Below are 23827 nucleotides of genomic sequence, written 5' to 3'. Positions count from 1 at the left end.
CACTCGCCCGGCTGCAAGAAGGGTTAGCATCACAGAAAATAATATCAGCATCGACAATGGGCTCCTTACCTGCGCAGCGCGTAAACCCAACGCCTTCTACGCTCGATGCCCCTTTGGCGTCTGCTGGCCTACGTCTCTCGACACTGCGTTCAGCCAATAAAGGCCACCTTCGGCGTCCCTCGACGCTGGCACTACCTACCCCGGTCGACGATCCACGACCTCTCTCATCACTATTAGACGCTGCGAGGTGTGATGTGATTGGGGTGGTTGTGTCCTCTGTTAGCCTCGCTCGGCCTTTGGGCGGCAAAGGGCGAGTCACTCCACTCCCTCGGCGCTTGGCCGGTGTGGCTCGCCGTCTCTCGGTGGGCTCCTAGGCTGGCCCGTATCAGATCCACCCTCTTACTTTGGGTTTGTCCCCAAGCTCGTGCATACGGAAATCGGTGGGCGATCTGCTCAAACTCCTCTCACGATGTACCTTGGTCGGGTCCTTCCCACTCGACCAGGACCTCATGCCTAGTGCGCCCTTGGCGTTGTGCATAGCGATGTCGTAAAATCCGATAGGGTCGAGGCTGCTGCTCAGGAATGTGCTCAATCTATGCTGGAAGCTGCCGACATGAGGTTTGAGGCGGGTCACATGAAAAACTGGGTGGACCTCTGCTGTCGCCGGTAACGCTAGGTGATATGCTGCTCGGCCTATTCGTTACAAGACAGTGTAGGGGTTATAGTACCTTGGAAGCAGCTTCGAGTAAGGTTACCCCAACAATGATTTTTGCTTAAGAGATAGTTGTTTTAGCCATACATACTTCCCAACACTAAACTCTCGGTCCTTGCGGCCCTTGTCATAAACCGTTTCATTCGGTTCTGCGCACAGAGGATATTCCGCATGAGTGAAGTCAAAACATCATCTCTATTCCTCAGACTACAGTCCATCTCTTCATCCACGGCTGTGCCGTCCTCATACCTCGGTATTTGGGGTGGTGGAACCCCATATAGAGCTTCATACGAGGTCATGTCTGTCCCAGAAGGAAGACTCATGTTGTAGGCTCATTCGACCCACGAAAGTTACCGCACCCACGATGCTAGTCTATCTCCAACGAAGCAACGTAGATATGTCTCGAGAGTACGGTTGACAACCTCACTCTGCCCATCTGTCTGAGGATGGTGGGTAGTACTGAAATTCAGGGTCGTGCCAACTCTGCTCATATACTCTCGCCAGAAAGAGCTCATGAAAATAAAGTCTCTATTGCATACAATTGTGCAGGGCATGTCGTGTAACTTGCCCACAAAGTCCTGGAAAACATCTGCCACAAGAGGTCCATGATAATGTCTGGGCAATGGTGCGAAATGACTGTATTTCGTTAGGCGATTAACAACTACCAGAACGGCCTCCTTGCCCCCTCAGATCGTGGCATGGCATCAATGAAATCCATCGATATGTCAGCTCATGGCTTGGTCGGAATGGGCAAAGGGTTCAAGTGCCCAGGAGGCTTCATCGTCTCGTACTTTTCACGCTGACAAACCTGACACTGACATACGAACCCTCTCACATCTGCCCGAAGTCCCTCCCACCAGAATTGGGACTTTATCCGACTAAGTGTCTTGGCCACTCCCTCGTGGCATGCGGCTAGAGAAGTGTGGAAGTGGGGGAACAAATCTCGCTTCAGTGCCGATCCCTTAGGCACCACCACCCGCCCCTTGCGGCATAACAAGTTTCCCTTTAGGCTGTAAAAGGGTATAGATCCTGGGTGGCCACGTAAAGAGTGCCTCATGAGCCGTATCTCCTCGTCTTCTAGCTACTCCATATCTAACCATTCCCACAAGTCAGTCTCCACTACGGAAAGGGTCATAAACTGCTCTGAAAGTCTAGACAAGACGTCTGCTGCAGTATTTTCGGGCCCCCATTTGTGTTTTACCTCAAAATCATACCCGAGGAGCTTAGCAAGCCACCTCTGTTGTATCGAAGTCGAAACCCTTTGAGTGAGCATAAACTTGAGACTATTGTGGTCTGTCCTGATGACAAAGCGTCTGCCAACAGATATGACCTCCACTTACTAACGGCTAGAACAATAGCTAAAAGCTCTTTTTCATACGTCGAATATGGCCTAGCTCGGCTGGTGAGAGCTTTCGACGAAAGGCTATGGGGTGTCTTTCCTGGCTGAGCACAGGTCCAACCCCAGTATCACAAGCATCGGTCTCCACCACAAATGGCTTAGTGAAGTCCGGTAATGCTAACACAGGAGCGGTCATCATTGCGTCTTTCAACCCGTCAAAGGCTGCCTTAGATTTATCTGTCCACGTAAAGGCTCCTTTCTTCAACATACTTGTCAAGAGTGCTGCTATGATGTCGTAACCTTGAATAGAACGACGGTAATAGCCCGACAAATCCAAAAATCCCCTAAGTCCTCGTAAGTCCTTAGAAAGTGGTCACTCTTTCATCGCACAAAGCTTATCCGGGTCAGCATTCACACTCTCTTCTGATACAATTTCCCCCAGATAGCCTATAAAAGTCTTGCCAAAGCTACATTTAGATAGACCCGCAACAAACTCAATGTCAGCGCCAAGTGACCCATGTGCTGCTCCAAAGATCAGTTGTAAACAAGAATGTCATCGAAGAAAACCAGTATAAAGTCCCTCAAGTGCGGCCAAAATACGTCGTTCATGCAACGCTGGAAAGTGGTCGGTGCATTGGTTAGGTCGAAGGACATAACCAAGAACTCATAGTGTCCATCATGAGTTCGGAAGGCCGTCTTGTGGACGTCATCAGCCCTCATTCGAATCTAGTGGTAACCTGATCGTAGATCCAACTTAGAGAAAATAGTGGCACCTGTCAATTCATCTAAGAGCTCATCGATTATCGGTATCGGATGTCTGTCTTTCACTGTAGCCTCATTTAGAGCCCTATAGTCAAATACAGAATCTCCAACTCTCTTCCTTTTTCTTCACTAGGAGAACAGGTGAAGAGTATGAGCTGCTACTAGGCCTAATAATACATTCGTCCAACATTTCTTTTACTAACCTCTCGATCTCTGACTTTTGTGCATAACCATATCGATATGGTCTGACATTAATCGGCTCGATCTCATGGGTCAAGACAATCTGATGGTCATAAGATCGCTGCGGAGGGAGCCCCTTTGGTTCTTCAAAGACATCATTAAACTGACTTAGGATTTGATGGATTTCAGGCGGCACTTGTTCATCGTCATTTTCGACCGCATGAGGTATATCGGTGGCTATCGAAATCACCCAACACGCTGAGTGTTGAGCAGCAATCCACTTGAACGTTGCCTTGGGTGTAACCGATGACTCAATGCCCTGTAGAGTGATGTGCTTACCCCCTTCTTCTTTCTAAAAACTCATTTTCATCTTGGCAAAATCCCAAGTTATAACTCCAAGGGTTTCCAGCCACTGAACCCCTAGGACTATATCGACCCCTTCAATGGGCAAGACCAAAAGGTCGATGGTGAAAGGCTCCCCTTGCATCATTATTTCCATTGCCTCACAAAGATGCTTGCAAATAAGTCGGGATCCATTCCCGACTACCACAGTAAGAAGTCGATGTAGTGCCAAGGTGCATCCCAAGGTCTGAGCAACCTTCGTCCTCATATAATTATGCGTAGCCCCGGAATCAAGAAGGACGGTCACTTCCTTGGTCTGAATGGTTCCAATCACATGCATAGCCTTCGAGTGATTCGGGTCGGCAATGGTGTAGCAACCACCACTAGGCGATTCCGGCCTCTTCGGGGTAGTGTCCACCTCAACCTCGCCACTTGAGGTATCCGGGAGATGACTCTCATTCTCCTCTATCACCACGACAAACTGGAAGATTCTACAAATATGTCTTGGGTCTCATTTCTCCCTGCACTTAATGCATAGACCTCTCTTTATCAAATCCTCCCTTTCTGCCTTAGAAATGTATCTCACGGGTACTCTATCTCGGAAGGCTGGCCTGCCTTCATAAGGCTTACCCGAACTCGGTTTGATAGCCTTGGGTGAAGGCGGTTTCCCATAGTTCCTCTTAGAAATTTCTTTGTAAGACCTTTGAAGGGCTTGTTTCCTTCTTATCTTTTCTTCTTTGTGCCTAGCAACTCGCATACATTCTTGGAGATCCCTCGATGGTTGGCCTAAGACGGTCAGCTGGATCTCGGGTTGAAGCCCACCAATAAAAACTCCCACTAAGGCTTCATCCTCCCAACCGGTCACTAAACATGAGAGATTCTCAAACTGATACTGGTATTCAATCACTGAACCGGTTTGCGTCAAGGTTTTGAGCTGGACGTTAAAGTCTGCAAATCTAGAATCCTCAAACCTATGCATCATGGCAACTCGGAATTCTTCCCATCCTATATTGGAGTTCCTTCGAATGAGCCAACATTGGAAGTACCTTTCAACTTTGAAAATCCAATCCCAGGTGTGTGTGCCATTAAACATGGGGCATTCAATTTTTAAGGTAGGTCAGAGGAGCCCATGGCTGGAGCTCTCCTCTTTGTTGTACTCTTTGGTCATTAGGAGGTGGAAATGGTTCATCAACCACATCCAAATCGATTTCAACACTGTTCCTTTGGGGAGGTCGATAAACGCTGGCACTGCGTGCCTCCTCGTGTGGCCTAAGGAGTAAACCCTCTCAATTCGGTGCTCTACCAGCTTGCACTATGACCTGCTGCATTTTGTCTAACACCTGTTGTAAAGAGGACTCAATAATCTCACGCGACTGCTGGTAGGAAGTGCTAGGGACATCAAAACCAGCTGATGTTTGGCCAAAATGTGGCCCTTGGATAGAAGCACTAATGGACATCCTCTCGAGATTGTCCAGGAGCTCAACAACCCTTCGGTTCTCGCCTTGCATCTCCCTCACATCCCTTTTGGTCTCTTTCATTTCTACCTCTATCCTAGCTAGCATGGCCATGATGGCACCCAAGCTAGCCGATGTGCCTTTCTCAACGGTTTCAACCACAAAGATGGTTGTCTCACCTTTTGTTGCCTCAGCTGCCTCCAGTTCCTTAGCCAGTTGTTTATCCTTACAGGGTGTCATATCTGAAACACTGACCCAACAAGATGGTGATACTCCGCGAATCTGAACCTTGAAGTCGCTCTAATAACTACTGGTAGGACGGTCCTTAAGGCGCTGCAGTCTACCGCCGAAGTCACTGCCTATACTGCCGCCCCAACCTCCCAAGATCTCTTCAAGGATGCTTCGAAAGTACTGAGTAAAGAACTCTACCCTGCTGGAAACAGACCTAGCAAAATCCCCAAGAGAAGTGGTACAAGTAAGGGCTTTTTCCCCAAGCTACACTAGGTCTGAACCTACTACAACAAGATGGTTTCAGGCCTTACAAACACAGCGTACAAATTGACCCTCAAGCCTCACTCAGCAAATCATGCCATACATGCCTAGGAGTCGTGCAAACCAACCTCCACACCAATAGGATGGATCACAACTCGGGTTCGTGTCCTCAGCCAAGGTGCTGGGAGGGAACCCCGTCAGCCACAAACCGGTCTGGCAAGGCTAAAAGCAGTAAATTCCCCCCCCCCCACGTTCTATAGGGGGTATCGAGGCGAACCTGGCTGGAGCAAGTCCAGCCCTCTCTACAGAGGACAGAAAACCCAGGTCCTCGGCATCCAGCACTTCTGTTGTGAAGAGAATGTGTCAATCTCCTTCTCGTTGCTGCCCATGCCTTCAATGATTCCTCAACACAAATAAAGAGGGCAATCACCGATAAAGCAAAAAGCAATCGATATAAATTGCTCAAGTGGAAAAGCGTCACCAGAAAATCAGGATAACCCCAGGAGCAGACGTCGGTGGGGTAAGGCAAGCACCGATTTACGCCGGTGCATGCGCGCTGCTGGGCAGATAATGTTCCAAGCTTCTCCTCCTTGTCGCCTTACACGCCTTCGGTGATTCCTCAACACCAATAAACAGGGCAGTTACCAAATAAGCATAGAGAAAAATATGTCAGGTGGAGAAGCGTCACCGAATGAACAAGTTAACTCCAAGAGCAGACGTGTTTGGGGTGAGGCAAACACCGATTTACGCCGATGAATGCGCGCTACAGAGCAGCTAATGCCCCAAGCTTCTCCTTCCCCTCCTCGCAATTGAACTCCCTGGTTCACAGGAGCACTCTGCACTCTAAAAATTAACAAAATTCGTGGAGGACCAAGAACGAGTTGAAATTCGGGCTACAGCTCCTCGAGATGGTTATGAATAGACGCCCCAATTCTGAGCTTCTAAGAAGTCTTTTATCAAAGTCGAAGCTCTGGTGAAGGTGTCTAGCTGTTACAGGCAAAGGGTGAGTTTCAGGTTCTGCAGCAGGATAGGGAAGGTTGATTCTTCAAAAATTCAAAAATCATCCAGAGCTTGGATCGAGCTAAAATTTGGACTAAAGTTGGCTGGGATGATCAGGAAGGGACGCCCAAAAGATGGGATCCAAAAGAGCTCCTTAAGTACCCCTTGTTGCAGAGGGAAGGGTCTTTACTGTCGCCAGCCGTAGGCAACTCAAACAGAGCAAGGCCGCCCGAGCTCCTCCTCACGATTTCAGCAGAATGCATGGGTAGAAGTAGTTCAAACGGCTAGGAAAGATCAAAATCAATGTAAAGGAGAGATTAAGGAAAGTCATATCACCGTTGGTAGGGTTTTCTCCAGTTTTCAGTCGAAGATTGGGGTCACTTTCGCCGGTTTGGCGGGTTCAGCAGAAAACGCTGTCACTATGCGCCTGATTCCGGCAGGGGTGTTTCTCTCGGTCGTTGACTATTGGCTCCTCCTATAATCTGGTCCAGAGTGTCGTCAGGAAGTGGGGAATTCGACGGTGGTGTCTGCTCACTGAGATTGCTTCCCAAATTGGGGCAGTGTGGAGCAGAGCAGCAGTGTATGAGCGGCAGGATGGGGTCTGCGATAGGGCAAGCTCCTCCAGTCGTGGCTTGCGTGGATGTCGTTTGGACGAGAAGTGGATGGCGTCAAGGGAAGGGACACTGGAAAGAAGAAGAGGAGAAGAGGAAAAAGAAGAAGAAGAAGAAGTAGGAGAAAAAGAAGAAGTAGAGGAAGAGAATGAAGAAACCCTGACGGGTGGAAGAAGAAGAAACACTCACGAGTGGAAGAGAGATAATGAAATGGGGATTCTCATAACATTCATGTTCGATAGATGATGTTCATGCGCAGCAGCTCAAACTTATAAGCTTAAGTGACTCGGGACGGTTTCAACCCGTACCAGTACAGTACATACCAACAAAATACACATAAGAATGACATATACAAATAATGAACTTGATCGAGCTGGTCAGTCAACAAAGTCAAAACAACGCCCACTACTTGGGCAGGATGTCCGCCATGAAGCTCGGCTAGGGTGCAAACCCCTTCACCCCGTCTCGGCGAGGGTGGTCTTTTCCTCATGCGTCTCGGTGAGCTGGGCGTCCTCCATTTGTCTCTGTCTCATGTCTGACTAGATGCTCAACTCCTTGGTACCACTCGTCCCTGGCTCCTCACTCGCCCGGCTGCAAGAATGGTTAGCCTCACAGAAAATAATATCAGCCTCGACAAAGGTCACCTTCCCTGTGCGGCGCGTAAACCCAGTGCCTTCTACGCTCGACGCTCCTTCGGCGTCTGCTGGCCTACGTCTCTCGACACCGCCTTCGACCAATAAATGCCACCTTAGGCATCCCTTGACGCTGGCACTGCCTGCCCCGGTCGATGATCCACAGTCCCTCTCATCACTATCAGGCGCTGCGGGGTGCGATGTGCCTAGGGTGGTCGTCTCCTCTGTTAGCTTCGCTCGGCCTTTGGGCGGCAAAGGGCGATTCACTCCACTCCCTCGGCGCTTGGCCGGTGTGGCTCGCCGTCTCTCGGCATCGTCAGCCTCGTCTCTCGCTGGGCTCCTAGGCTGGCCCTTATTAGGGCCCTTGAGTCCTCGACTGCAGCAACTCTGGAAAAAGAAAATAGTAATAATAATAATAATAAACAATAAAAATAATATACCCAAGTTTCTGCATAGTAGCTTTTAGAGAGACATAAAAAAGTGCAACAGAGTGAGGTTGTCTAATTTTTTTTGAGTGAACAGTAAAGAAATATGCATGCATATGACCTTAATGTTTTTTTGCTATTGTTATAAATTTTACTTACATGCTCACTTAATCATTTAGTGTATGCATATGAGATCAAATAGTGTCACCTCTGAGAATCTTGAGATATCATTTGAGCATTTATACTATGAACCGTGTCATGTTCCCTCGGTTCATATAAGATGAAAGCTTTTCTGCAAGAAGGAAAAATCTCTTTCCTTTACTTGTTTGTTGTGGTTTTGTTTCTATGCATTAGCTAATTAAATGCACTTTAAAAATATATATCTATTATATTTTGAACACAAATAATATGAAAAAAAATAAGGGCAAGCTCAATAGGAAACCAGACAAACGAGTCAGAAGAGGGCCTCCGTATTTTCAGCTGCACATATATAAAAAAAATAAAATAAACAAACAAACAAGAGGCCCCTGAGTCCTCTGCTGCTTAGCCAGCAACTCAAACAAAAGAAATAATAATAATAATAATAATAATAATACAACAATAAGAAAAAGGAGCAAAGAAACAGTTAAAGTCCAGTCACTGCACACCATAAGGTTATTTTAAAGAGTCGCAAGAAAAACGAGGCAAACACACTTGCTGCTGTTTGTAGATATCAATTCTTGAGTATGAATTCAAAAGTTACCAAGATGTCAACGGATCCGATTCGGATCCCGATCAAATATATCCTTAATCAAGTTTTTTCGGATATTCACATATTTGGATTTGAATTCAAATAAAGAAAAATCCTATCCGAATCCGAAATCTGATTTTACAATCTGAATCCAATGTTTATATTTATATCTGAATTTGAATCCAAATTTTCAAAATGTAATAGAATTAGATACAGGATATTTGTCTAAAAATGAATCCGATCGAAATTTGTATCTGAATTCGATCGGATATTTATGTATATCTAAATCTAAATCCGAGGATGCCATTTATTAAATTCGAATCCAATCTGATTTCTTAATCGGATATTAATTTTTTTTTCCATATCCAATTTTTTTGGATCGGATCGATTAGTTGGTTACATCCATCTTGAAGCTGGTTACACCATCTTGAAGCAAACCTGTCTACTATCCTCCCTCTCTCTCTCTCTCCCATCTCTTATATCCTCCCTCTCTCTCTCTCTCCCATCTCTTATTCTCTCCATTGCTCCTCACAAGGTGCTGGTAGCGTGGAGGTTGCACTGTTGCAGTAGCCAGATCAGCTCCATCAAGCTTCTACATCGAGCGCTTGCAGTGGTATAAGAGACCTTGGTCCAAGGTCTTGCAAAAGAACTTCAAAACAATAAGATTCGACAAAACAATAAGATTAGACAAACCATAGACTAATTTTGTTCATATATTTCTGGCCTCAATAGATCAAGGTCTCCTATTTTTTTATGAGTTAATGGTAAAAAAATATTCATATGTATGACCTTAGTATTGTTTGGCTATTGTTATATATTTTACTTTCATGGTAGATTAATCACTTAGTACATCTATATTAAATTAAATAGCGTTATTTTTGAGAATCTTGAGATATCATTTGAGCATTTATACTGCTAGTCATGTCGTGTTCCCTTCGTTCATATAAAATTGAAAGGCTTTTCTTTGTAAGAAAAAAAAAAATCTCTTTTCCTTGTTTGTTTGTTGCGGTTTTGTTTCTATGTATACATAGCTCGACTAGATGCGCTCACAAGTTAGTATCTCCTTTTGTTTATGGATGTCTCTTTATTATATTGTGAACATAAATAATAATAATAAAAAGGACACGCTAAACAGAAAACAAGACAAATAGGGAATAGCAAGTCTCGAAGACAAATCCCTCGGTTGTGCAGAGGACCTCCTAGTTTTCGGCTGCTCATTTTTAAAAAAAAATAAAAAAAAGGGAAAAAATGTAGCAAATATAAGCGTTTGTAAATGTCAATTCATGAGCTCGAATTGTTGCCTGTCAACGTACAAAATGCACACTCCCTGACCATAGAATAATTTTGTTTATATTTTATTTGCCCCCAACAAAGTGAGGTCATCTTCTGAGTTAACAGTAAGGCAATATGCATGTGTATGACCTTAACATTGTTTGGCCGTTGTTATATTTTTTACTTGCACGCTAGCTTAATCATTTAGTTATACTATTAAAGCGTGTTATCTTAGAGAATCTTGAGGTATCATATGAGCATTTGTACTCTTTGAGTCATGTCGTGTTCCCTTGTTCATATTAAATGAAAGTGTGTTACTTTGTTTTAGAAAAAAACCCATTTTCTTTGTTTGATTGTTGCAATTTTGTTTCCATGCCTGCATTGTAACTAGATTAAATACACTTAGTTGAAGGGAAGAAAATAACAATAGGAAAAGGAGAAACAAGAAACACAAGTCTATGTGTAGTGGGTACTTTTAGACAAAAAGTACCAAAGATAAATACCAAAAAAAAAACATTTTGTAGGGACAAAAAAAAATTAGAGATTCGATAAACATAAAATTTGTTAGTTCATATATATATATATATATATATATATATATATATATATATATATATATATATATATATATATATATATATATATATATATATATATATATATATATATCGTTATGACCAATATACCTTTTTATTCTAAGCAGCCGTTTTGGTTTTTTTATCCCGCTTATAGCATTATCTCATTATCTCATAAATATTTTCACAAATATTATCTCATACTTATGTTTAACGTTATCTTATACATCCGCCTGTTATCTCATTATCTCATAAATATTTTGTTATCTTATAAATATTATCTCATACTTATATTTAGTGTTATTTTATACATTCATTTGTTATTTTATTATTTCATAAATCTTTTATTATTTCATATATCTATCAGTATCTTATTGTCTTGTAAATCTTTTTATTTCATATACATTGTTTCATACTTATTATTAGATTTTTCTATTATATTAATGTTTCGGCTTTTCACACATGCATGGCATTGGACTGCATGTATGAAAGGCCCAAGAGCATGTTTAAAAGGCCAGATGGCTGCAGATCTTTTTGGAGGGTGAAAACTGTAAATTGATATAAATCTACAACTAGTCGGACTCAAGAACATTTGAGTCTGAAACTTTCCGGGTCAGATCTACAATCTTGAGCCGAGTCCATTTGCAATTTGTTTGGATCCAAAATAGATGGAAGAGAATTCTGAGCTTGGAACCGAATCCGATCTTGCCGTTGTTGCGTCACCACCTGGTTAGAGTGGACTCCCATGCGTCCCTGCTCTCCCTTTTCTGCCGCCTTCGCTCCGTCTCCTCCCGCTCTCTTCACTGTCGGCTACAATCTCAGCAATAAGAAGGAAATGGTGGGATCGAACCTGAAGGAGGAGACTATGTCGCTGATGAAGCGGCGGGAACTCATTGAAGAGGAGATGAACGCCATCATCTCCCGCCTGACCGCTCCCGGTGCCCCCGGAATCTCGGGCAATCTCCTCGACTCCGAGGTCTCCTTCGCCTCCCCTCTCCCGTTCTCTCCCCTCCTTTCCTGTTTTTAGTCTTTAGCATCCTTTGGAGTGAACCAATTGCTTAATCTTTGATCACTTCCCGTTATTGGGTTTGCCGGAAAAACCATTCTCCATCACGTTCATGCTTTATGTTACGATGCATTTGCTCCATCTATGCATGTAATGGTTACTCCTGCCTGGCGCTGTTTTCTTGCTCAGCAATCATGGAGTGTGGCAACTCTTTTGGTTGGTTAATTTCCAAGGACTTGCCTGTGTATTCCTCCGGTGTTGTTTCGTTTCTTATACAAGAAAACCAAGCGGAGGAACTGAAAATTAGTCGCATTCTGCGGTGCATAGAGTCCCCGAGGCTAGTACTGCTTCCACTGTACCAAACCCTCTTGGAGCATAATGAATTGGGTGATATAATCTCGGACCCTTTTTGACACAAATTCAACTGTCCTATCTTTGTTGAGGTCCAGTGTGCACTGAAATGTGAACCTTTTATGAGAATACCTCTGATTCACGAGTGTTGCCAACGTAATCTCTGATTATTGCAAATGGCATCTCATGGGCGAAAAGACAAAATATATTGGCAATGAAATATAAGTACTCGCTCTAAATCTTCTAACTATGTGTTTCTTAAAGTTTAGGGAAGCAGGGTGGTCTCCAGAGGATCTCACTGTCTTGAGTCTCGTTGTCTTGTTCATAATTGAAATATTACATTCTGACATATTGCATAAAAGTAAATTGAGATGGAAGGTTATCTTTGTCCATGCTGAACTTGAACTGGGTTTTCAACGTATGCCTGTTTTTTCCTCGTGCGTATATCTTATTGCGGGCTCTCTTATTACATTGTGAGAACATTGATCATTGACGTGCTTTACCATTTCACTCGTACCTTATTTCAAGGATATGGCCATTACACGGTTGTATTGGATTTCAGGCCAGTGGTGCTAGAAGATAGATTGCTTCATAAGTTGTTCATTTTTCAAAGTTCATTTGTTTCCTAGAACAAAAATCCAAGCTAGCTTCAGAGATGACTTTGATCCTGATGATATCTATTACTCTTTTTATTTGCCCGGAACTATATTTTGTATTCTTCTTTGAAGTTTATGGAATTTAGCAACTTTAAGTTGTACTTATGCTTGTTTGTGCAGGGGTTTCCAAGAGCAGACATTGATATAATGGCCATCCGGTCAGATCGCCATCGACTTGCAGGTTAACTTGGCTCTTCCTTCCCTGCTAGGGCATGACTCTTATTTGGTTGTACATAGACTCCCAACAACAAGAAGTTTGGAGTTTTGGTAGTGTGATCTCTTAACATTTACAAAAGTAAATTTTCTAGCTTTCTTATATGTGAAATGTTAGCAAAATAACTTCTCAGGATGTGAAAAAAAGTACAGCAGGAAGCAGTTAGAAAAATGGAATTCTTAACATCTTACATATGCTTTTCATTGTTGCAATTTATGGTATACCTAATCTTTTACGTTCTTATCAAACCTCAAGAATTTACAGAAGCACACCTAAGCCTTCAAAACTTATGTCTTCGCTTCTAGTTAAGAAATAATTCTGAAGACACACCTCCTGCAACTCAGATGTGTTTACTGTCGGCAGAGTACGGCCTCCCAACCCTTGGTGCAAATTGATATGCAAAAAGTACAACAGGAACTGATTAGAAAAAATAGGAATTCTTAATATGTTACATATGTTTCTCATTGTTTCAATTTATGGTATAGCTAACTTTTTACTCTCTTAATCAAATGTGGAGAATTTACAGGAGCACATCTAAGCAATGAAAGAAATAATTCTCATGGAACACCTTTCATATCTCAGACGTGTTTACTCTTGGCAGAGTGTGGTTAGACAATGTCAGATGACCTAGCTATCCTTAGTGCAGGCTATTGTCAATATGTCATCTTTCCTGTTTTACTGGAAGGAAAATACAAGTTAGGAATATGAAAGCTAAAGCGACCTACTTGTGAGAATGTAAGTGGAAGAAAGTGTTCGTATTTCTAGTGGTTCACAATAGGATGTTATTGATGATTTTCATAATACTTTTACAAGAAGAAAAAATTTCCTTTTAATTGCATAATATGGCAACGTTGATAGGAAAAGGTTAATGTGAATCAAGAAATTGTTGGTAAGGTCATCAGGTAATTGAAAGGAGGATATGTGAACTGACTGAACTGTGAAGATGATGAAGCTGTTGTTATTCTATGTATGAAGGAATATGAAACAAGATACCTATAGTAAAGCCAGGCATTTCTAACTTGATAACTATTTCATGTTAATTGATCATGAAGTCTCTTGGCACATAAATTAAAAAGAAAAAAATAAATAAAAAATATAAAGAAGTGGTGTGAAGAGAGAAAGGATAAAAAATACTAGGGGTGTCCGGTGGGGTACACTTTGCTCGTGATTGAGAGCATATATAGTAATTCATTTGAAATATCTCATAAACAAACTAGTTTTGAAGGATCACAATTAACAGCTATAAGTTCTCACCTAGAATATGTCATTGTTCTTCTCAATTCAACTCCTCTTTGTCCTCAGGCGGAGAAAGATATCTACCATCCTTAACTTGCTTCTACATTTTTCAAGTCTAACTCTTCCAGTTCTAGGTACTTTTTTTAGGATGTGAAGGTTGAGCCTGCACGTAGGTCATTTGCAATAGTTTGAGCTTACACTTTTCCTGTGAAGTAACAATCAGAATGAATGTCCTTCAGTTTCTCATGATGTGATTGAAAGTTATTGAAATAGATTCCTTATTGTCACTGAACCAGTAAATAGAAAGCAAGGAAGTGAGATGCTTCTAGTAGTGAAGCTGAACTGAGGAAGCAAATTTCCTGGTAACCTATGCGTTGGATAGACATGGTGCTTCCATTTGTGTTACTATAGATTGAAGAGGCAGATAGGTCATGTTCTCAACAATTATAGGAATGCAAAACCATCAAGCTGGATAACATTCTCTAGTTAGATATCATTGTCCCAAACTTTATTCTTGGGATTTTATTGTTGTGGTTTTTCTAGGGTATCAATGGGAACCTTTTTTTCTGAAAAATGCGGGAATAGTATGAAATAGACAATATTTTCATTTGGGCATTTGTTTCTTAAGATATTGTGATTTTTCCCCTTTTCTTTTCTTTTTTTTTCAATTTTCACATTTCTGATGGCAATATTTACTCTATATATATATTCACACATACACACACATCTCATTAATGGTTCATAGTTGAACATATATAAAGTACATATATAAAGTTACCCTTCCAATAAGTTAGAATGTTAGATAGTTATTACTTTCTTCCATTGTGAGTTGACCTTTTTGATTAGTTGGCCCTCTTTATGACTATGTGATCTATAGATACGACAGTTAAGATTACTGCATACAAGTGCGACTGCTGACAATAAGTACATATACATGTAGTATGTGCATATATATGTATGCGCACACACACACACACACCAACTCTCGTGCCATACCTTACCATAAATGTCATTGTCTGCTTATACAGTATTTTATGTATGCATTGCACTGATTTTGACATGAATGTAGTGATATGCTTGCAGTTTGTTGGATTCTTTCATTTAAATGGGCATCCATTTATGAAGCCTTAAACGGTCACTTGTGAGCCAAATGTTGCATAACTTTACCATCTTTCTGTTTTTTTTTTTTTTTGGGAACATGTGTGTGGTTTCATGAAAGCTTAAAAACATGTATGCATCTATACTTGTGTAGTTTCGGTCTGGCTATTTTTGTTTGTTATGACTTTTTCCAATTTATGCTTTAATCAGTGCCTACAGTTTTATCATAAAATGCAGCAAACATGAAGTGTTCCATTTTCAATGCAGAATTGCGTAATGATCATAGAAATCTAACTTCAGAAATTGAAAAGAGCTTGCAAGTTCTGCATTCAGCAAGAAGTAGTTCTAGTTTGGCAGTTCCCTCTGAAAAATCAGGTATTCACATTTTGTAGTGTTGGATAACATGCCAGATTTTGAAGGATTTCAATCATCTATTTATTCTCTCTTTCTTGCCTCTCTCTCTTCCCACCTCTGACAGCTGCCAGTGAGGAGACAAACCCTGTAGCTTCATGTGCATCTGCTGTTTCATCTGGCTTAACTGATCATGTCATTTCTGAGGTTTCTTCAGATGCCATGGAAGAGGATCCAGTTAGTAGGGTGCCCTTCGCTGTTGTTGATGAAATAGCCAGTGATTCACCTGCTGCTGAAGATGGAATCCAACTTGGTGACCAGATACTGAAGTTTGGGAATGTGGAAGGTGGTGGTCAATCATTGCTTCCAAGACTTGCTACTGAAGCTCAATCAAACCAGGGTAACCCAGTACCACTGATCATCATACGCCAGGGGGCGGTCATCAATTTGATAGTGACACCTAGACCATGGCACGGACGTGGATTGTTGGGGTAGGTTCTTAGGTCCGTTTTGTTCAGATACAACATAGACAGTCAACATGCTATATATGCACATATCGCACAACAATCTGCTTGAGGGTGGAATCACTGGAATGGTGTTGTTTGTGCAGGTTCATTGATATGAAGGAGGACATGGATATGAGCACATGCTTACAGCTGTTAGCATTGTTCATCTACTGCTGAGCCCAAGTGTATCCATGTTCATCTTTCGTTGTCAATGATTTAAGTAGTGGGCTTAATCTTAAGTAATAAACTGTGGTGATAACCTTAAACTAATTAGGAAGGAAAACTATAGTCAAAATTTAAGTGAACTGTCATGACTACTTGCACCGTTTTGTAAACCTACGATAGAGTATTTGATGAGGTATCTTGCACGGTCATGGAGCTTCTTACTAATGGTATTTTCATTTTTGCAGTTGCCACTTCAGAATCCTGTGATGTTCTCAGTAGTCAGTACCGGTCCGAAGATTGGCATAGCATGTTCTGTGGTCTATTTAGTTGTTGATGACTGTAAGTTGAACACTGAACTGGATGCTAGACTAGATTCTTGTGTTGTCAATTGTCATAAATGAGATAATTGGTGATATCCATTCTCGAAATTTTGCATCGTCTGGAATTTTGGATGTCATAGAACCTTGAATGATTATTTTCCTGCAAATTATTTTTCTTTTAGAATGGAAAAGAAAATTTATTATACACATGATAACCAACTTCATGGTTCCACTGTGGTTATAGCTGACGCCTGTTGATTGCCAATTGCAATACCTGAGTTGTGTTTAGCACTATATAGGATGTCATTTGTACATCACTGTGTATTGGCAGGTGGGCTGTGGTGCGAATTTTCCTTTCATCCTCCATGGGTTCCTCCAAGCCTCCTTCTGAGACAACTGTTTACTGCAATTGGATAACGGTTGAAACTCCAAGTTAATTTACACAAGAACTCCAGCCTTGCTGCCAATGTTCGCTTTGGAACAAATGTTACTGTGTTACTGCAATGGGATAACGGTTGAACTACAATGCATCTCCAAGTTAATGTACACAATTTACACAAGTCCTGGCTGTGATCTGCACACCTTTGTGTGTGTGTATATATATATATATATGAATCGTGACTGTGCCTCTCCAGTACGTATGGAGACATCAAACTAAGAGCGTCCCTCATTTTGATCGGACGGTCAAAAAGATATTTCTTTTACATCTGGAGCACCCTTGCTCCTCATGCTGCTGCCCTTGCTGCCTGCGGCAGGCATGCTGCTGCCCTCGCTGCCTGCGGCAGGCAAAGATTCTGTCTTGCCCCTTAGAGATGAAAGAAGGGGGGAATCGCTCCCTTGCTGCCTGACGGTGACGCCTGTGCTGTCGGGCGGCGCAGTATGGGGACCTTTCTCCCCTCCCGTTTCCTCTACCTTTCGAGGGTAGAGGATCGAGGGCAGAGGTGGGCAGCTCGCTTCTTGCAAGAGGAACGAAGAGAGGGAGAGGAAAAGTGGGATGAAAAATCTGTCCCATATTTGATGTCTCTAGATGTATACTTGTATAATAGTCAAGTTTGAAGAACTATATATACATATATATAAGAGTTAAAATCATCTTGCCACTTTGAGTTGTGCCATTCACTGTTGCAGCTATGTTTAAACACTTTGCCGGATGCTGTGCGAGACTGGAGGACTTCCCTATCTAAACTCAGATGGTGAAATCTACAAATTTTATATATGCATTAGGCAGTGTGATTGGATGGAACTGGAGGATATGGGCATCATAATTTGGAAATGACAAAGATTAATTAAAATAAGTTATAATTTGGCTGAAAATCAAACTTGGTACCACCATAACATCATAACACCTATATTGGATCCATCTTATTTGCATTCCTAAGCATGTACTTCGCCTTGAGGTGCATAGAGACTGGTGAAAGTCCAATTGTAAATTTGATTCTTGTGGATGCTATTTATTAGATTGTAAAATACTGAATGTGTGGCACTCTAGTTGATAGGTGTTTCATGAGGATTTAGTTTTCAAAGTAGTCCTTAATTCCGAGGACAAGGGAAATGGGGAGGCACTTTGGCCTCTTCAGTTTACTCTTCCTCCACTATCCCTTACCCCTTGACCTGCACCTACTGGAACCGAACTGGCAACATGTGCTCAACATACCACAATAGATTCTACGCTATCTTCTGCCCTTTGAGGCATATTGGCTGAGATCAAAAAACTGCGGTTCATTGTGTTTTGTTTTTTTTAGTCTCTTGCTGGAAGCAGTGAAGTTGCATAAAAAACACCAATGGATTCATTGATAGGGTTGCAGGCTTACTGAAATCCAGGACAAATCATGACACTAGAAGTTGGGTTGGAATTACAGTTAGAAATGTCAACAGATCAGATTCGAATTTGATATAATCTTAACAAGACCTGCTTTGTCAGATATTCATATAATAGAATTTGAATTCAAATACGATGGAAGAAACGTCATATATGAATCCAAAATCCACTTTCACAATCCGAATTTTATTTTTACATGTATGCCTTATTCCGAGTTTTAAATCGAATCTAACTGATTTTCAAAATGTAAGAGCATTGGTTATAGGATATTTATCTAAAACTAAATCTGAATCTGGTTAGATATTTAAGTATATCTCAATCTGAATCCGATGAGAAGTCATTTCTTACAATTGAATCTGATCTGTATCTGAATTTTTTGAAACGTTTTGGTTGGATATCCAATTCAAATTGGATATATTGGCATCCATAATTACAGTAGAAGATGGCAACCTCAAAAACCAGAACCGATCTATCTAAGATGGTGCTCAAATATGTTTTTGAGAATGGCAGTTACTTCACCATGTATATCTATGACTTTATGTGTGGCACCAATACTGCCGCTACCAAGCTGCTTATAAAACGATGTTCAAAATCCAAGGCAATCTCAAATCATCGACGCATTTTGCTTGTTATTGATGATCTCGTATCACCGCTTATTAACGTTTCTTCAAAGAAGAATAGAAAAATATAGAGCTGATCGTTTTTGAATGGCAGGGTGAATTCTTTGTCAAATGAGTTGTTCGATGGGTTCCATCGTTCAGATGCAGTTAGTCAAAAAGTTGGTGTTGTTTCAGAAGAAAACGGGACCAACCAAAGTTCTGCCGCATGAAAAAGGCCACCGCTAATAGAATTTGAAATTCTTTCTCATACTTGCAAGTTTTAGTTTTCTGCCTGTTTATTTCTGTTTTATCCATGAACACAGACTAGATTGGATTCTTTCTTTTCCTTTTTTGAGTTTTCTTCTTTGTATTCCTCCATATCTTGTAGCCATTAGCAAATCCATACCTACCTTCGACTTGAGGATTTCCAATTACTTCCTAAGTTTTTCTAATTCTATGAAAGGGAAAATTTTCGATTTTTAGGCCTACGACTTGCGCATAATTTTTTTATGATTTTTCTAATAAGATTCGCAATTTTCATAAAAACAATTAAACAAGGACCTTAGTCACATTTTTATTCATTTGATAAGTCAAAAAGGATATTTGGTGCAATTTCTTTTTCAATATTATCCTCTTTAACTTTTCTTAACATTTTTTTTGGTACATAACTTTTCTTATCATTTTCACTTTCAAATCTGACCTTCCACCTTCCGATTTCAAATCCATACTTGTTACATTAAAATGTGTATATTAAAAGTGTGCATTTGAAATCCACCTTGAGAATAAAATACAACTCTGGATTTTCAGCTATCACAAATTTGAGTCTTCATGATAATTCATTTTAGGCGTCTTCCTAAAAAAATGTCGGTCTTCTAAAAAAAATTGCAAAAATTGTACCCCTTTATATATTTGTAATTATTTTAAAATATTCTTTTATTTTATAAAATTTTCATTTATTGGTTATGAAGAAATTTTTGGTTTTGCATGGAATCAAGTCCAACCCTTGTCAGGTGTCAAACTCAAACTTAAACCAAGTACCATTTTCTATTTTCTTGAACGAGACTAAACGGATCCAAATCTGGTCGGGCAACAAGATAAGATACGGACCTGATGACGTCCTCTAGAAATAAATTATCCAGATCCGCTTCCTGTGGGTCCAACCCGCATACTGTCGATTGAACCTCATACGAAATTCAAATCCGTGGGCTTTCAAATTTTCATCGAGATTCGACACCGTCGACGGAGCATCCGGCCGCGTCCCGTCGTCGGCGGCCATGATCTTCCCGCCTTCTTTCTTCTTTCACCACTTTCCTGAAACATTTTCTGGGGACCAAATCGAAATCCTCGGATACCCATCTGAAGCTAACAAACAAACAAAAAAGAAACCAATAAAATAATCCAAGAGAAAGTGCAAAAAAGAAGAAGCGATTCAGGAGAAGATCAGAACTCTGCACAGTGCACAGAGAGAGAGAGAGAGAGAGAATGCGCATGCATCTGATCGCCCTTGAGAGACGTGCTCACTCTTCTTCTCCGCTACCATTCGAAATTTGAACTCTTCTCTCTCTCTAGATTCATTCACATGTATCAGTCTCTCTCTCCCTCTCCTCACAGGATTCACATGTTAAAGAAAGAGTTCGACGGCGACGCTTCCATTCCTTGAGGCACGTGATACACGGCAACTCCGGCCGTTCGAGATGCAAATGGAACGGGTCTGATTTGGACCCGGTTTCCGTAATGAGTCTCTGGGTACTGAAATCAGGTTTTGGCTGATAAAGAATGAAGAAACTGAGATCCATAAACCATCAGCTTTCTGCTTTTGCAGTCCCATTATCATCATTCGAAACTGTTTTATTGTTCTTTATTCTGTGAATGAAAAGGAGGCTGCAAGCAGTACGTGAAGCATAGAAATGTATTAATATTAGCGCACAAATGTATTGATATCAACATAAACAATAAGGTTGGGGAAAGCAGTAGGTAGTGGGAAGGGAAGCCAAATTCAGAAAATAAATTTATATAAAGAAGAATTGTTTGATCATTGTTATGGTGCTGTTAATTAATGTGGTTATTGTAGTTTAATGATCAAATGGTGTAAAATTAACGTTTGAAAGTTAATCAATAGGCAGTGAAACCTTTGGAAAAAGCTTCTACAAGAGCCACCTACTGACAAAAGAACGTTAATCATTTGTATAAGATAACAGAAATACATTTTATAAAGACAATAATATCTTTTATTAGTCAAAGTGGCTACTTTGATTTATTATTGTAAACGAACAATTGATAATTTTTATTAGCAAGCAGCTTATGGAAAATTTTAATATAAAATTGAAGACCACCCATTTGTTAACTTTTAAAAGTTGGACAATGATTTCATATTTGCTTAAATTTTAAGTTTCTAAACATTTTTTTAGTCAAAAAGAAAAACCAACACCTAGACATCAGCTTATAGTTAGAAGCATTTGTATCAGCCCCTGCATTATTGACATGAGCACTCACTCAGAAGGCCCAAGTCTTATCCTTCTGCCCACCCCCAAGATATCAAACATGCTTTTGGTGTATTTAGGTGATAAGTCGTTATATTTCAACTTGCATATCGAATATATATATATATATATATATATATATAAAAGACTCAACGTTTCAGCCAAAGCTCCTAAAATATTGATATTGTGGCTAACTCACAAGAAGTGGCAGCTTTGACTCGATTATGACAAATCATTGACAATGGGAATAGTAACATGCTGATTTACTTACCTGTCCACATGATTGAGGTAACAAACATGAATCTGCTACAATTTTTGGGGTAGATACATGACATAGCATGTTACTATTCTCATTATTAAATGACCCCTATAGGTTTTATAGTTGAGGAATCACAGGCTGGACAACTATTGAATAACACTGTTGCAGGTAAAAGATCAAGTAATGCTTAGAGTAGTTTCCGAATTGATGAATGTTCAAGTCTTTGTTAACCTCGAATGGTGTAGCATAGCCAAGCGACAAGGCGGCTCACACCCAAGGGACCCGAGGTTAAAATCCTATGGTCGCTATCACATTTCGGTATGTTACTTGAAAACTGTAAACAGTGGCAAACACGACACCAGATACAATAATGCACCATAGGTCCGCATGGGCCCCATAACGATATGGTCTTGGGGGTTTTTCGCTTAAGGAAGTAAACAATAAAAAATTATTCAAATTTTTGTTTTCAAATAAATAGCCGGAGTTGGTTCATTGAGTCGTAAGATTGAAAAATACTACGAGAACATGAGGAGTATTGATGTACGGAACACACTCAGTAGCGAAAGAAAATTGGCAGAGCACATTTGACCACCATGTACATAGCTGGGTGAGGTATTTTCTTCTTTTTTGAAGGGCATTTTGGTCTTTCTAAAATGATAAAATTTTTACTTTTCCCAGCTTTATCCTCTTATGGGATCTCTATCTCTTATTCATTTTCTTTTTTTAGTTTAAGGGCATTTTTGTCATTTGGCCTCAAAAGACTTGAACGCTTGAGGGCATGGCATTCCATTCGTTTAACTTCAAGATTTAGAGCGGTGTTGAAGCCAGTGTGGAGACATTGCAACAGCATCATAAAATTAAACTATGGTCTGTAAACCCACCAACTCGACCAGCTATGCATAGTGTCTCTCGATATCGGACATGGTCCGCACATCAATTTCGTAGGCCTTAGTTTGTTTACCAATAAGAGGCGCTTGACCTACATTATAAAAAGGTTAACCATATGATTTGATTAAAAAAAAAAAAACTCAATACTAAAGATGTATTTTGTAAGACATGGTGGGCAGGTGTCTTCCAACTTCAAGCTTGTGTATAAAATTAATATGAATGGTCATAAACTTACTCTCTTGTAGTAGTTTTAATGATGTCTCACATCCTTTATTTTCATGATCTAGCGTCTTTGAGAACTGCCCATATTAAAGTCGAGTTATGTTATAACATGCGGATTTTTTTTAGCCTTTCTATATTATTATTATTTTGTTTATAACATGACGGGACCATACTCATAACATAAACATACTCTTACGTCAGTGTCCGGTGAAAAGTCAGTACTTTCATTTTATTATCGTATTCCAACCCAATCAAACGGGTGATTTTCTATCCTTAAAGAAGATATTAATAATTGTATAGAACTTTGGTTGCTTTTAAGACAGCAATGCTTGCCCATTAGGTAATTTCATTTTTCTATCTCGCCCAATGGCAATAGCTCATTATCTGGCAAGATAGGCTTCATTTGACTTGTCAATGTATTCCTATTACTAAATATATGACAATTATGCGTTATATTATTGTTATATATATATATATATATATAATCCAAATCCGTTAAGCAAGGACGTTTATTTTATGAACTACAAGGGGTATCCATGAGAGAGAGCAGAAGAGTAGGACTCCAGCAGGATAACATGATGATTCTAGAAGCCGTGCAGATGCCAACCTATACACCACATTAAATAAAACTTTGGAACGCCAATATTAATCATTGATATGGTTGGCCTTAGCAAATCCGTGAAAAAGTATATAAAAAAAATTTTAAAATTATGAAATATCTCCAAAACTTTATTGTATTTATAGAAGCAACCCCAATTCTTGAATGTTCACAGATAGAGACCTGAGTAAGAATCTTCCTCAACTCGACCAGAGTAATCATCGTAGGGAACCAAAACTAATCATGATGAAATTACGTTTTTCCCTTGGTGTAGAAACTTTTTGGGCATGTTTGGTAAGGAGACAGTTTGTTATCGTTTTATGAATCTATCACACAAGATTTAGATTTATGAAACACTATAACATAACAAGTGATTTATAAATCTACCTTAAATTTTAAAACAAATTTATGAAACAATAACAACTTGTTTTTATTAACATCTAAGTTATATAAAATCTAGTACATGAATTGACAAATGGTACTTGTATGTGGTAGTGGTTTTTTAAGGAGATTTGGGAAGTACCGATTTGAGGT

At 40.4% G+C, this 23827-nt stretch overlaps 1 protein-coding gene across 3 annotated transcripts; it reads left to right on the top strand.

Annotated features, from left to right (window-relative positions):
- Positions 1 to 11235: 11235 nt before the first annotated feature.
- Positions 11236 to 17237, top strand: LOC116252368 (uncharacterized). 3 transcript variants are annotated; one of them, XR_004172154.2, is made up of 6 exons: positions 11236 to 11501; positions 12659 to 12719; positions 15354 to 15461; positions 15565 to 15928; positions 16354 to 16447; positions 16760 to 17237. XR_004172154.2 is itself a non-coding variant. In XM_031626573.2 (5 exons), exons 1-5 carry the CDS (start codon positions 11271 to 11273, stop codon positions 16373 to 16375), a joined length of 696 nt encoding a protein of 231 aa, XP_031482433.1. In that variant the 5' UTR covers positions 11236 to 11270; the 3' UTR covers positions 16376 to 16637. The 3 variants fall into 3 exon arrangements, 2 of the variants coding, with proteins under 2 accessions (XP_031482433.1, XP_031482432.1); XM_031626573.2 differs by lacking the exon at positions 16760 to 17237 and having other exon boundaries at positions 15655 to 15928; positions 16354 to 16637; XM_031626572.2 differs by lacking the exon at positions 16760 to 17237 and having other exon boundaries at positions 16354 to 16637.
- Positions 17238 to 23827: the final 6590 nt, after the last annotated feature.

This window comes from Nymphaea colorata, chromosome 4 (assembly GCF_008831285.2).
Source record: "Nymphaea colorata isolate Beijing-Zhang1983 chromosome 4, ASM883128v2, whole genome shotgun sequence".
Classification (NCBI taxonomy): domain Eukaryota; kingdom Viridiplantae; phylum Streptophyta; class Magnoliopsida; order Nymphaeales; family Nymphaeaceae; genus Nymphaea; species Nymphaea colorata.
This window is presented reverse-complemented; position numbering and strand designations above follow the sequence as displayed.